This window comes from Pseudorasbora parva, chromosome 21, assembly GCF_024679245.1.
Source record: "Pseudorasbora parva isolate DD20220531a chromosome 21, ASM2467924v1, whole genome shotgun sequence".
NCBI lineage: Eukaryota > Metazoa > Chordata > Actinopteri > Cypriniformes > Gobionidae > Pseudorasbora > Pseudorasbora parva.
Window position 1 is genome coordinate 865,553 of NC_090192.1, and position 14,994 is coordinate 880,546.

Below are 14,994 nucleotides of genomic sequence, written 5' to 3' on the forward strand. Positions count from 1 at the left end.
TGTTAATCCGTAGGGTTTAATATGGAGTCGGCCAATATTTGCAGCTCTAACAGCTTCAGCTCATCCATGTCTTTATGGAGCGATGCTTTGTGCACTGGAGCGCAGTCATGCTGGGACAGGAAGGGGCCGTCCACAAACTGATCCCACAAAGTCAGGAGCATGAAATTGTCCAAAATGTCTTGGTGAAGCATTAAGAGTTCCTTTCACTGGAACTAAGGGGCCAAGCCTGAAAAACAACCCCACCCCATAATGCCCCCTCCACCAAACTTTACACTTAGCACACTGCAGTCAGGCGAGTCCCGTTCTCCTGGCGACGGCCAAACCCAGACTCGTCCATGGGATTGTCAGACTGAAGCGTGATTGGTCGCTCAGAGAACACGTCTCACTGCTCTAGAGTCCAGTGGCGGCTGCTTTACTCCACTGCATCCCACGCTTTGCATTGCTCTTGGTGATGTAAGGCTTGGATGAGCTGCTCGGCCATGGAAACCCATTCCATGAAGCTCTCTCCGCTGTTCTTGAGCTCATCTGAAGGACACAGAAGTCTGGAGGTCTGGAGCTGTTGACTCTGCAGAAAGTTGGAGACTTCTGAGCACTGTGACCCTCAGCATGCGCTGACCCCGCTCTGGGATTTAACACTTCGTGGCTGAGTTGCTGTTGTTCCCAATGGCTTCCACTTTGTTATAATCCCACTAATTGTCAGGAAATGTCAGGAATGGCCTTATTGCACAGGTGTCAGCCTATCACGGCCCCACGCTTGAGTTCACTGAGCTCCTGAGAGCGACCCATTCTTTCACTAATGTGTGTAGAAGCGTCTGCAGGCCGAGAGCTGGAGTTATACACGGACTGAACACCTGAACTCAGGGATTTAGAGGAGCGGCCCAATACTCCTGGCAATATAGTTCCACAGAATAAAGAGTTGAAACGACACAAGGAGTGTAAATTATGATTATTTTGGGTGGATTATTACATTACGTGCATCCTCTCACATCAGTGTAAATCAGGGTTCGGTGTCAAGCGATCAGCCCCAGAGTGAGTGATTTTGTCAGATAGAGTAGGCTGATTGTTTGACACACAATGCCGAGTGTGTCACCGAGAGCCGCCCACCCTCGCCACAATCCAGCCATTCTTCTGCCTCTCAAACCCTGTTGTGTTGTCGCTTGTAATGGCCATTGTTTTTTTGGCCGGCTCCTACGTCTGCGCTCACAACCTCTTGTTTATTCCTGAATTTACCGCTTGTGTGGCTGCCATGCAGAAAGCATTGTTGCCGGATTGCTGGTCGTGACCTTTTGGCTTTGCATTTTTGGCTTTGCATGACTGGGATATAATCATGTGCAATAAGTGCGTACGCTGTTATAATAGGGAGAGGCATTTTTAAACATATTACTGATCATTTTGCTGTCTATATATATATATATATATATATATATATATATATATATATATATATATATATATATATATATATATATATATATATATACAGAGAGAGAGAGAGAGAGAGAGAGAGAGAGAGAGAGAGAGAGAGAGAGAGAGAGAGAGAGAGAGAGAGAGAGAGAGAGAGAGAGAGAGAGAGAGAGAGAGAGAGAGAGAGAGAGAGAGAGAGAGAGAGAGAGAAAACAGTTGTAGATACAGCATTATATATATATAATGCTGTATCTACAACTGTTTTGGGAACAGAGAAATAAAATGCACAACTGTCTTCAACACTGATAATAATCCTAAATGTGTGTTGATGATCAGATCCTCATGTGAGAATGATTAGTGAAGGATCATGTGACTCTGAAGACTGGAGTAATGATGATAAACTCAGGAATAAATCACACTTTACTGTATATTCACATAGAGAACTGATGATCTACACTGGAGGAATATTACACTGCTTTAATGGAGTTATGAGCAGATTATGTATTGAGATTCAATTTTAACTGGTTTTAGATCATTCTATGGTTACAAAGAGGATATTTGGGACATTACCAGAACGTTCCCACATGGTCCACTGCTGGTCATTTGGTTTATTCCAGGGTCACAGAAACGCTACAAAGGAGAGATTTGGGACATTCAAGGCGTTCTCATGCAGTTTCCTGTTAGTCCGATGGGGACGTTTCATTTGGAGTCCCTGTTCAGTGCTCAGTCTCTACACTCACCCAAACGTTTGCAGGACCTTTAGGGGACCAACCTAGAATGGTATTTTTTGGTCCACCACGTTTACTGAGTGTGTTCAGAACATGTGTGTGAATCAGTGTACACTGGGCTGATTTACTAATGAGGGTCAGTAAAACGATGGATTAATACCAACTCTATCCATCCATCCATCCATAATAAAAGTGCATCCATCCATCATAAAGTGTATCCATCCATCATAAAAGTGCATCTATCATCATAAAAGTGCATCTATCATCATAAAAGTGCATCTCTCCATTATAATAGTGCATCTATCATCATAAAAGTGCATCTATCATCATAAAAGTGCATCTGTCCATCATAATAGTGCATCTATCCATCATAATAGTGCATCTATCCATCATCTATCTATCCTTTGTAACACTGTGCATCTATCTGCACAGTGTTACAAAGTGTTACATCTATCAGTGTTACATCTATCATCATAAAAGTGCATCTGTCCATCATAAAAGTGCATCTATCATCATAAAAGTGCATCTATCCATCATAAAAGTGCATCTATCATCATAAAAGTGCATCTATCCATCATAAAAAGTTGCATCTGTCCATCATAATAGTGCATCTATCCATCATAATAGTGCATCTATCATCAGAAAAGTGCATCTATCCATCATAATAGTGCATCTATCATCATAATAGTGCATCTATCCATCATAAAAGTGCATCTATCCATCATAATAGTGCATCTATCCATCATAATAGTGCATCTATCATCATAATAGTGCATCTATCCATCATAATAGTGCATCTATCCACCATAATAGTGCATCCATCATCATAATAGTGCATCTATCCATCATAAAAGTGCATCTATCCATCATAATAGTGCATCTATCCATCATAATAGTGCATCTATCATCATAATAGTGCATCTATCCATCATAATAGTGCATCTATCATCATAATAGTGCATCTATCATCATAATAGTGAATCTGTTCATCATAATAGTGCATCTATCCATCATAATAGTGCATCTATCATCAGAAAAGTGCATCTATCCATCATAATAGTGCATCTATCATCATAATAGTGCATCTATCCATCATAAAAGTGCATCTATCCTTCATAATAGTGCATATATCCATCATAATAGTGCATCTATCATCATAATAGTGCATCTATCCATCATAAAAGTGCATCTATCCATCATAATAGTGCATCTATCATCATAATAGTGCATCTATCATCATAATAGTGCATCTATCATCATAATAGTGCATCTATCCATCATAATAGTGCATCTATCCATCAAAATAGTGCATCTAGCATCATAATAGTGCATCTGTTCATCATAATAGTGCATCTATCCATCATAATAGTGCATCTATCATCAGAAAAGTGCATCTATCCATCATAATAGTGCATCTATCATCATAATAGTGCATCTATCCATCATAAAAGTGCATCTATCATCATAATAGTGCATCTATCCATCATAATAGTGCATCTATCATCATAATAGTGCATCTATCCATCATAATAGTGCATCTATCCATCATAATAGTGCATCTATCATCATAATAGTGCATCTATCCATCATAATAGTGCATCTATCCACCATAATAGTGCATCTATCATCATAATAGTGCATCTATCCATCATAAAAGTGCATCTATCCATCATAATAGTGCATCTATCCATCATAATAGTGCATCTATCATCATAATAGTGCATATATCCATCATAATAGTGCATCTATCCACCATAATAGTGCATCTATCCATCATAATAGTGCATCTATACATCATAATAGTGCATCTATCATCATAATAGTGCATCTATCATCATAATAGTGCATCTATCCATCATAATAGTGCATCTATCATCATAATAGTGCATCTATCCATCATAATAGTGCATCTATCATCATAATAGTGCATCTATCCATCATAATAGTGCATCTATCATCATAAAAGTGCATCTATCCATCATAATAGTGCATCTATCATCATAATAGTGCATCTATCATCATAATAGTGCATCTATCCATCATAAAAGTGCATCTATCATCATAATAGTGCATCTATCATCATAATAGTGCATCTATCCATCATAAAAGTGCATCTATCCATCATAATAGTGCATGTATCATCATAATAGTGCATCTATCCATCATAAAAGTGCATCTATCATCATAATAGTGCATCTATCATCATAATAGTGCATCTATCCATCATAAAAGTGCATCTATCCATCATAATAGTGCATGTATCATCATAATAGTGCATCTATCCATCATAATAGTGCATCTATCCATCATAATAGTGCAATCTATCATCATAATAGTGCATCTATCCATCATAATAGTGCATCTATCATCATAATAGTGCATCTATCATCATAATAGTGCATCTTATCCATCATAAAAGTGCATCTATCCATCATAATAGTGCATGTATCATCATAATAGTGCATCTATCCATCATAATAGTGCATCTATCCATCATAATAGTGCATCTATCCATCATAATAGTGCATCTATCATCATAATAGTGCATCTATCCATCATAATAGTGCATCTATCCATCATAATAGTGCATCTATCATCATAATAGTGCATCTATCATCATAATAGTGCATCTATCCATCATAATAGTGCATCTATCATCATAATAGTGTATCTATCATCATAAAAAGTGCATCTATCATCATAATAGTGCATCTATCATCATAATAGTGCATCTATCATCATAAAAGTGCATCTATCATCATAATAGTGCATCTATCCATCGTAATAGTGCATCTAATCATCATAAAAGTGCATCTATCATCATAATAGGTGCATCTATCATCATAATAGTGCATCTATCATCATAATAGTGCGTCTATCATCATAAAAGTGCATCTATCATCATAAAAGTGCATCTATCATCATAATAGTGCATCTATCCATCATAATAGTGCATATATCATCAAAAAGTGCATCTATCTATTATAAAAGTGCATCTATCCATCATAATAGTGCATCTAGCCACCATAATAGTGCATCTATCATCATAATAGTGCATCTATCCATCATAAAAGTGCATCTATCCATCATAATAGTGCATCTATCCATCATAATAGTGCATCTATCATCATAATAGTGCATATATCCATCATAATAGTGCATCTATCCACCATAATAGTGCATGTATCCATCATAATAGTGCATCTATACATCATAATAGTGCATCTATCATCATAAAAGTGCATCTATCCATCATAATAGTGCATCTATCCATCATAATAGTGCATCTATCATCATAATAGTGCATCTATCCATCATAATAGTGCATCTATCATCATAATAGTGCATCTATCCATCATAATAGTGCATCTATCATCATTAAAAGTGCATCTATCCATCATAATAGTGCATCTATCATCATAATAGTGCATCTATCATCATAATAGTGCATCTATCCATCATAAAAGTGCATCTATCCATCATAATAGTGCATGTATCATCATAATAGTGCATTATCCATCATAATAGTGCATCTATCATCTAATAGTGCATCTATCCATCATAATAGTGCATCTATCATCATAATAGTGGCATCTATCCATCATAATAGTGCATCTATCATCATAATAGTGCATCTATCCATCATATAGTGCATCTAGCCATCATAATAGTGCATCTATCATCATAATAGTGCATCTATCATCTAATAGTGCATCTATCATCATAAAGTGCATCTATCATCATAAAAGTGCATCTATCATCATAATAGTGCATCTTTCCATCATAATAGTGCATCTATCATCATAATAGTGCATCTATCATCATAAAAGTGCATCTATCATCATAATAGTGCATCTTTCCATCATAATAGTGCATCTATCATCATAATAGTGCATCTATCATCATAACAGTGCATCTATCATCATAAAAGTGCATCTATCATCATAATAGTGCATCTATCCATCATAAAAGTGCATCTATCATCATAACAGTGCATCTATCATCATAAAAGTGCATCTATCATCATAATAGTGCATCTATCATCATAATAGTGCATCTATCATCATAACAGTGCATCTATCATCATAAAAGTGCATCTATCATCATAACAGTGCATCTATCATCATAAAAGTGCATCTATCATCATAATAGTGCATCTATCCATCATAATAGTGCATCTATCATCATAAAAGTGCATCTATCATCATAATAGTGCATCTATCATCATAATAGTGCATCTATCCATCATAATAGTGCATCTATCATCATAAAAGTGCATCTATCATCATAATAGTGCATCTATCATCATAAAAGTGCATCTATCATCATAAAACTGCATCTATCATCATAATAGTGCATCTATCCATCATAATAGTGCATCTATCATCAAAAAGTGCATCTATCCATTATAAAAGTGCATCTATCATCATAATAGTGCATCTATCATCAAAAAGTGCATCTATCATCATAAAAGTGCATCTATCCATCATAAAGTGCATCCATCCATCATAATAGGGCATCTATCCATCATAATAGTACATCTATCCATCATAAAGTGCATCTATCCATCATAAAGTGCATCCATCCATCATAATAGGGCATCTATCCATCATAATAGTACATCTATCCATCATTAAAGTGTGCTTCTGAATTGTACCGCTGAGCATTTATAGGCTAAAATAACAAGCTCTGGTCTCTGTGAGTACGGTCAGAGACGACGTTAGCTTTAGCCACATTAGCACAGCCAGAAAGGCTATTAGCAGACACACACACACATTTTGAAGTGCGGTAGTTACATGTTCTGGATATGAAGTTGGATAAGAGTGGTATCGATCCATCTTTGAAAAGCAACTTTTGTTTTACTGACCCTGATCAGTTTTGATTAACACACACGTTCTGAACACACTCAGTAAACGTGATGGAAGGATCTAAACGGGACCAAAAATATCATTCTAGGTCCTGCAAACGTGATGGGATATAGTGGAGGGACCGTCCTATAGTAATGGCCCGAAACGTTCCCAGAACACTTCTAGCGGGGCTGGTATATTAAATACAAAGAAAGATAAATATTAAATATAAAAGTAAAATACAGAAAACGATATGTATTGGTGAAGTAAATGTCTCTCCTCTGTCATTAGTGCAGGTTTGGCTGAAGGAGGAGCGTATCATCAGATTATTATCTTCTCTTACTAACACTGAGACAGAAAACATCTGATATTTAGTCTTGCAGATTCGACTCAGCTAAAGTTGAGATTGGTTGTCAAATTCCAGCGGCGTCTTCAGCTGAAGCTGCTCTGGCTCAGCCCAAACATCCCAAACATCTCTGGAATGAGCTTTAGTCCCTCAGATCAGCTTCACCGGCTCTGAAGGACACGATCAGGAGTTACACTAATGCAATATATCACACAATAATCAGCGCATAAACCCTACCAATGCAGCTTTAATATCACAGGGACACGAGTGTGTGTGTGTGCGTGTGTTTGAATGTGTGTATCATTATCTGTGTGTGTGTTCCTCAGTACTCTTGGTGAGGCTTGGGCTCAGCTGAAGAAAAGCCTGGCAGACGAGGCAGAAGTTCATCTCAAGTTCTCCTCTAAGGTAAGAGAGCAGATGTTACACAGACACACACACACACACACACACACACACACACACACACACACACACACACACACACTAATATAAGTGTAAGGGCCGTCTCTAATGCGGCTCCTGTTTTAAATCTCTTCAGCTTCAGAGCGAGGTGGAAAAACCTCTGCTGACGTTTCGGGAAAACTTCAAAAAGGACATGAAGAAGTTTGACCATCACATGTCGGACCTCAGGAAGCATCTGTGCGGCCGATACGCCGCAGTGGAGAAGGTACACACACTTCATATCTTCACACACTTCACTCTTCATATCTACACACACTTCACTCTTCATATCTACACACACTTCACTCTTCATATCTACACACACTTCACTCTTCATATCTACACACACTTCACTCTTCATATCTACACACACTTCACTCTTCATATCTACACACACTTCACTCTTCATATCTACACACACTTCACTCTTCATATCTACACACACTTCACTCTTCATATCTACACACACTTCACTCTTCAAACCTGTCAAATTTCCATCTTAAAACAAAAATATGTGAACAAGATGCACATTTTGGGCACTTATGATCATATTCAGCTCCTGCTGCAGCATTTCAATCACTAAAAACAACGAGACGTTTTTAAAACGCTTAATGTGAAAAACACTAGCGGGTGAGTTCCCCCAACAAGGATTCAGTAAAGCAAAGTTTAACGCTAATCTATGATTGGTTGATATGGTTTTATTTTAAATTGAGTTACACCGCTTGATTTTAAACAGATTAATTATCAAACCGTTATCGAGCTGATCAAGCAGACGGAGTTTAAGATATTTTATATTTAGTCCGAGAGCGTATGCAAGTGTATGCACACTATACTGTCCATGTCCAGAAAGGGAATAAAAACATCATCACAGTAGTCCATATGAGACATCAGTGGGTTAATTAGAGTCTCTTGAAGCATCCAAAATACATTTGGGTCCAAAAATAACAAAAACTACGACTTTATTCAGCATTGGCTTCTCTTCCGCGTTTGTGTTCAATCCTCAAATAAAGATTCAAACGGTTATGAGTCAGTGAATCGATTCATGATTCGGATCGCCAATGTCTCGTGATTTCAGCAGTTTGACACGCGATCCGAATCATGAATACTTTACTTGTAATTCCAAGTTTATAACTAGGAATTTCCTTTCATTTTTAATCTGTGGCGAAAACAAACTTCCATGCTTTTTAACAGAAAAACTCTTTAAATCGTTCTACAAAAAACAAAAAAAATTCAGTTTTTCCAGTGTCCGACATGAGCGTGCATGTTATTATTTTCGAGTGAAACAGCATCATGTAAAGCACGGATGCTCTGAACCGTCTGTTCGGAGGATATTGAAGCATTAGCCCGTTTATCATCAGAAATGAATCGGAAAAGATTTATCTGTGAAGTCCCTTAACCATCACGTCAGTGTCCAGTGACAGGAGGGCTTTATTCCAGAGCATCTGATGTCAACATGTTTCTGAACATCTGAATAAATCCCACCACGCTCATGTCCTCTCTCCTGCTTCATAAGGCACGTAAAGCGCTCTCGGATCGGCAGAAGGATCTGGAGTTGAAAACTCAGCAGCTGGAGATCAAACTCAGCAGTAAGATCGAGGAAGATATCAAGAAAGCTCGCCGGAAATCCACCCAGGCAGGTCAGTGGCTTCATCACATCTGAGACCAAAGTTACTCTGAAAAGTAATGCATTACTCCTTTAAAAAGTAACTAATTGAGTTTCTTAGTTACTTTTTAAGAAAAGTATTGCGTTATGTTACATTTTTTCACCCGGGGCACAAAACTAGGATAAGGGATTTAGCCGGGATATCTTGGTGATCTTGTCATCTGTATGCAAAATGTAGTTCACCGCTGTCGTGTAGAGGGACCCTGAAGGCACACTCACACCATGAACAATAACGATACGAGAGATAACTGTGCATTGGGGATAAATTGAGCCAAGATCACGATATCCTGGTTATCCACCCTAATCTCTTATCCTAGTTTTGTGCACTAGGCTTGTTTTTTTTATAACACTATTTTTGTGCAAATGTAAAGACCTCTTCATTACAAAATTGAAAGAATAAGCCTCAGGCTGAGGTAAAAATACACATTCACAGATTCACAGTAGAGGGCACCGCTCTGCTGAATAACGGAAGAATAGGGCAGGGGAAAAACAGATTTACCAATGAAAACAAATATCTAGTAATCTTTGCTCATGGTTTAACTGAATCATCAAAGGTCAGCAGCAGATTGGTCAGTAAAGGTAGATTAAATGCATACAAATATTTGTTTTTTTAACATTTCATTATTTTAGGTTTGCAAGGTCTGATTTTGCATTTGACTGATTTTATTCATTTTGAGGAATACTGAATCTTTATGCAACACTGCAAAAAATCCTTTTCTTACTCAGTATTTTTGTCTTGTTTCTAGTCTAAATATCTAAAAATTCTTACATTAAGAAACATTTACTAGACAAGTTAAAATTATTGTCTTGTTTTGGGGAAAAATAACTCAAAATGAAGAGAGTTTTTGCTTAAAATAAGATAAATAATCTGCCAATGGGGTGAGAAAAATAATCTTAATTCAAACAGAAAACAAGATTATTTTTCTCACCCCATTGGCAGATTATTTATCTTATTTTAAGCAAAAACTCTCTTCATTTCCCAAAACAAGACAATTACTTTTGCTTGTCTAGTAAATACTTATTGTTGTAAGAATTTTTAGATATTTAGACTAGAAACAAGACAAAAATACTGAGGAAGAAGAATTTTTTTGCAGTGAATGAGTAAATGCTCAAAATTAGTCTAGAACTACAATAAACTGTTCACACACACACACACACACACACACACACACACACACACACACACACACACACACACACACACACACACACACACACACACACACACACACACACACACACACACTCTCTTGATTTCTGTCGACATGGGAACAGGAGAGCTGTCTGTCAAATAAATGTGCAAAAGTAACTTCGATATTTTGTTGTAAATTTGAAAAGTAATTTGTTACTTTACTAGTTACTTGAAAAAGTAATAATATAACATAACTCAAGTGTCAACCCAACACCGGAGACCAATCCCAACACACCTTCAGCTTCTGTTAACAGCTTTTAAAACCTTTCTCTGTGGAAGAGCAGTTCCAGATACTCTTTAAAAACGAGTCAAGAGTTCAGAAAGCAAGCGTTCAAGTCTGGACACGAGAGGAAAGCTAGAGTCTGGTGACATCTAGTGTCCGGCGGGGGGAATGCTGCTAAAGAGAAGCAATAACTCTAGTGCTCTTACACATGAAACAGGCAGTCTGATTTATTATTTTTAAAGATTTTATATCAATACAATTCCAATGAGTCTGACACCGAGAGAACCAACAATCAAAACCAAAAAACTAACCGAACATAACTGACTTTAGAAAGCAGAACAAAAATAAATCAGCATATAAAACACATATAAATGTTCATGTTTGGGTTTGTTTTTCCATGTAAACATTAATATTAACACCTGCTTAGTATTTCTGTTTGGCACAGAAACCGGACTCTTATATTCTCACCCCATTGGCAGATCATTTTGCCTGTTTTAAGCAAAAGCTCTCTTCATTTTGTTATTTTCCCCTAGAAAACGAAAAAATATCTTGTTATTTTACTGATCTAGTAAATGTATCTTGATTTAAGCTTTTGTCGATATTTAGATTGGAAGCAAGACAAAATGAGTAAGAAGAGCATTTTTTTACTCCAGTTTCTTTATAGTATGTTTTTTTCTTTTGCAAACCTTCATGAAGGATTAGTGGCGCTGGTCTTTTCTTCCGTATGTCGAGTTAATCGCCTCTCAATCAAGAACAAATGTGGGCGGGGCTTGATTGTGTCTGTGGGGAGCTGATTGGATGGCTGTGGTTTGCTATTGGCTGATCTCCTGTGGGTGACAGGTGGCTCCGCCCTCGTCCTCAGAGAAGAGATGAAGTTATTCTGACTCATGAGCCGCATGCGTTTAAAACATTTACTACAATATTCCATCAATAATTCTGTAATCCTCTCATCAATCAGGGCCGAGCATTTGCTGGTTTAACCATCATGTGGTCGTTGGCCAATCAGCCAATGCCAGTTTTTTTGTAAAAATGCTAAATATGGGTCATAATAACCTTGATGTTGTGTGATGTGTGACCTCAGGAGACGAGCTGATGCGTTGTGTTGACCTCTACAATCAGTCCCAGTCTAAGTGGTTTGAGGAGATGGTGACCAGCAGCCTGGTGAGAATAACACACTTTAAATCTACACTCTGTGTCTCTCTTTTAGTTTATTCTGAGCTAAAAACACTTCTTCTGTTCTTACAAAAATATACAGCACAGGCCAAAAGTTTGGACACATTACTAACTGAGTTATGGGATGCACAGAGATGAGAATGGTATATATGGACATATCTATCTCTGAGGGATACACTTAATAAGCCAAAGTCCCAAAAAGTTGGCGTGTTCCTTTAATGTAAATGCTGACTGGTAAAAGTATAGACGGCTGTCTCTCTGACACGAGCACCTGATGCTTCACTGGAGGGTAAACCAGTTCACATTATCACTAACGTTAGACCCATCACAGAACACCAGTTCACATTATCACTAACGTTAGACCCCTCACAGAACACCAGTTCACATTATCACTAACGTTAGACCCCATCACAGAACACCAGTTCACATTATCACTAACGTTAGACCCATCACAGAACACCAGTTCACATTATCACTAACGTTAGACCCCTCGCAGAACACCAGTTCACATTATCACTAACGTTAGAACCCATCACAGAACACCAGTTCACATTATCACTAACGTTAGACCCCTCACAGAACACCAGTTCACATTATCACTAACGTTAGACCCATCACAGAACACCAGTTCACATTATCACTAACGTTAGGCCCATCACAGAACACCAGTTCACATTATCACTAACGTTAGGCCCATCACAGAACACCAGTTCACATTATCACTAACGTTAGACCCCTCACAGAACACCAGTTCACATTATCACTAACGTTAGACCCCTCACAGAACACCAGTTCACATTATCACTAACGTTAGACCCATCACAGAACACCAGTTCACATTATCACTAAAGTTAGACCCATCACAGAACACCAGTTCACATTATCACTAACGTTAGACCCCTCACAGAACACCAGTTCACATTATCACTAACGTTAGACCCATCACAGAACACCAGTTCACATTATCACTAACGTTAGACCCCTCACAGAACACCAGTTCACATTATCACTAACGTTAGACCCCTCACAGAACACCAGTTCACATTATCACTAACGTTAGACCCCTCACAGAACACCAGTTCACATTATCACTAACGTTAGACCCATCACAGAACACCAGTTCACATTATCACTAACGTTAGACCCCTCACAGAACACCAGTTCACATTATCACTAACGTTAGACCCATCACAGAACACCAGTTCACATTATCACTAACGTTAGACCCCTCACAGAACACCAGTTCACATTATCACTAACGTTAGACCCCTCACAGAACACCAGTTCACATTATCACTAACGTTAGACCCATCACAGAACACCAGTTCACATTATCACTAACGTTAGACCCCTCGCAGAACACCAGTTCACATTATCACTAACGTTAGACCCATCACAGAACACCAGTTCACATTATCACTAACGTTAGACCCCTCACAGAACACCAGTTCACATTATCACTAACGTTAGACCCCTCACAGAACACCAGTTCACATTATCACTAACGTTAGACCCCTCGCAGAACACCAGTTCACATTATCACTAACGTTAGACCCATCACAGAACACCAGTTCACATTATCACTAACGTTAGACCCATCACAGAACACCAGTTCACATTATCACTAACGTTAGACCCCATCACAGAACACCAGTTCACATTATCACTAACGTTAGACCCATCACAGAACACCAGTTCACATTATCACTAACGTTAGACCCATCACAGAACACCAGTTCACATTATCACTAACGTTAGACCCATCACAGAACACCAGTTCACATTATCACTAACGTTAGACCCATCACAGAACACCAGTTCACATTATCACTAACGTTAGACCCATCACAGAACACCAGTTCACATTATCACTAACGTTAGACCCCTCACAGAACACCAGTTCACATTATCACTAACGTTAGACCCCTCACAGAACACCAGTTCACATTATCACTAACGTTAGACCCATCACAGAACACCAGTTCACATTATCACTAACGTTAGACCCATCACAGAACACCAGTTCACATTATCACTAACGTTAGACCCCTCACAGAACACCAGTTCACATTATCACTAACGTTAGACCCCTCACAGAACACCAGTTCACATTATCACTAACGTTAGACCCCTCACAGAACACCAGTTCACATTATCACTAACGTTAGACCCCTCACAGAACACCAGTTCACATTATCACTAACGTTAGACCCATCACAGAACACCAGTTCACATTATCACTAACGTTAGACCCATCACAGAACACCAGTTCACATTATCACTAATGTTAGACCCATCACAGAACACCAGTTCACATTATCACTAACGTTAGACCCATCACAGAACACCAGTTCACATTATCACTAATGTTAGACCCATCACAGAACACCAGTTCACATTATCACTAACGTTAGACCCATCACAGAACACCAGTTCACATTATCACTAACGTTAGACCCATCACAGAACACCAGTTCACATTATCACTAATGTTAGACCCATCACAGAACACCAGTTCACATTATCACTAACGTTAGACCCCTCACAGAACACCAGTTCACATTATCACTAACGTTAGACCCATCACAGAACACCAGTTCACATTATCACTAACGTTAGACCCATCACAGAACACCAGTTCACATTATCACTAACGTTAGACCCCTCACAGAACACCAGTTCACATTATCACTAATGTTAGACCCCTCACAGAACACCAGTTCACATTATCACTAACGTTAGACCCATCACAGAACACCAGTTCACATTATCACTAACGTTAGACCCATCACAGAACACCAGTTCACATTATCACTAACGTTAGACCCATCACAGAACACCAGTTCACATTATCACTAACGTTAGACCCCTCACAGAACACCAGTTCACATTATCACTAACGTTAGACCCATCACAGAACACCAGTTCACATTATCACTAACGTTAGACCCCTCACAGAACACCAGTTCACATTATC

At 38.3% G+C, this 14,994-nt stretch overlaps 1 protein-coding gene across 1 annotated transcript in view; it reads left to right on the top strand.

Moving 5' to 3' along the window:
- LOC137056140 (growth arrest-specific protein 7) overlaps positions 1-14,994 on the top strand; it is a 98,121-nt gene that overhangs the window by 60,677 nt on the left and 22,450 nt on the right. Inside the window, exons 9-12 of the mRNA XM_067430125.1 lie at positions 7,652-7,730; positions 7,864-7,992; positions 9,280-9,403; positions 11,926-12,005. Of these exons, the coding sequence (XP_067286226.1) occupies positions 7,652-7,730; positions 7,864-7,992; positions 9,280-9,403; positions 11,926-12,005 (412 nt within the window). The remainder of the gene's footprint in view (positions 1-7,651; positions 7,731-7,863; positions 7,993-9,279; positions 9,404-11,925; positions 12,006-14,994) is intronic.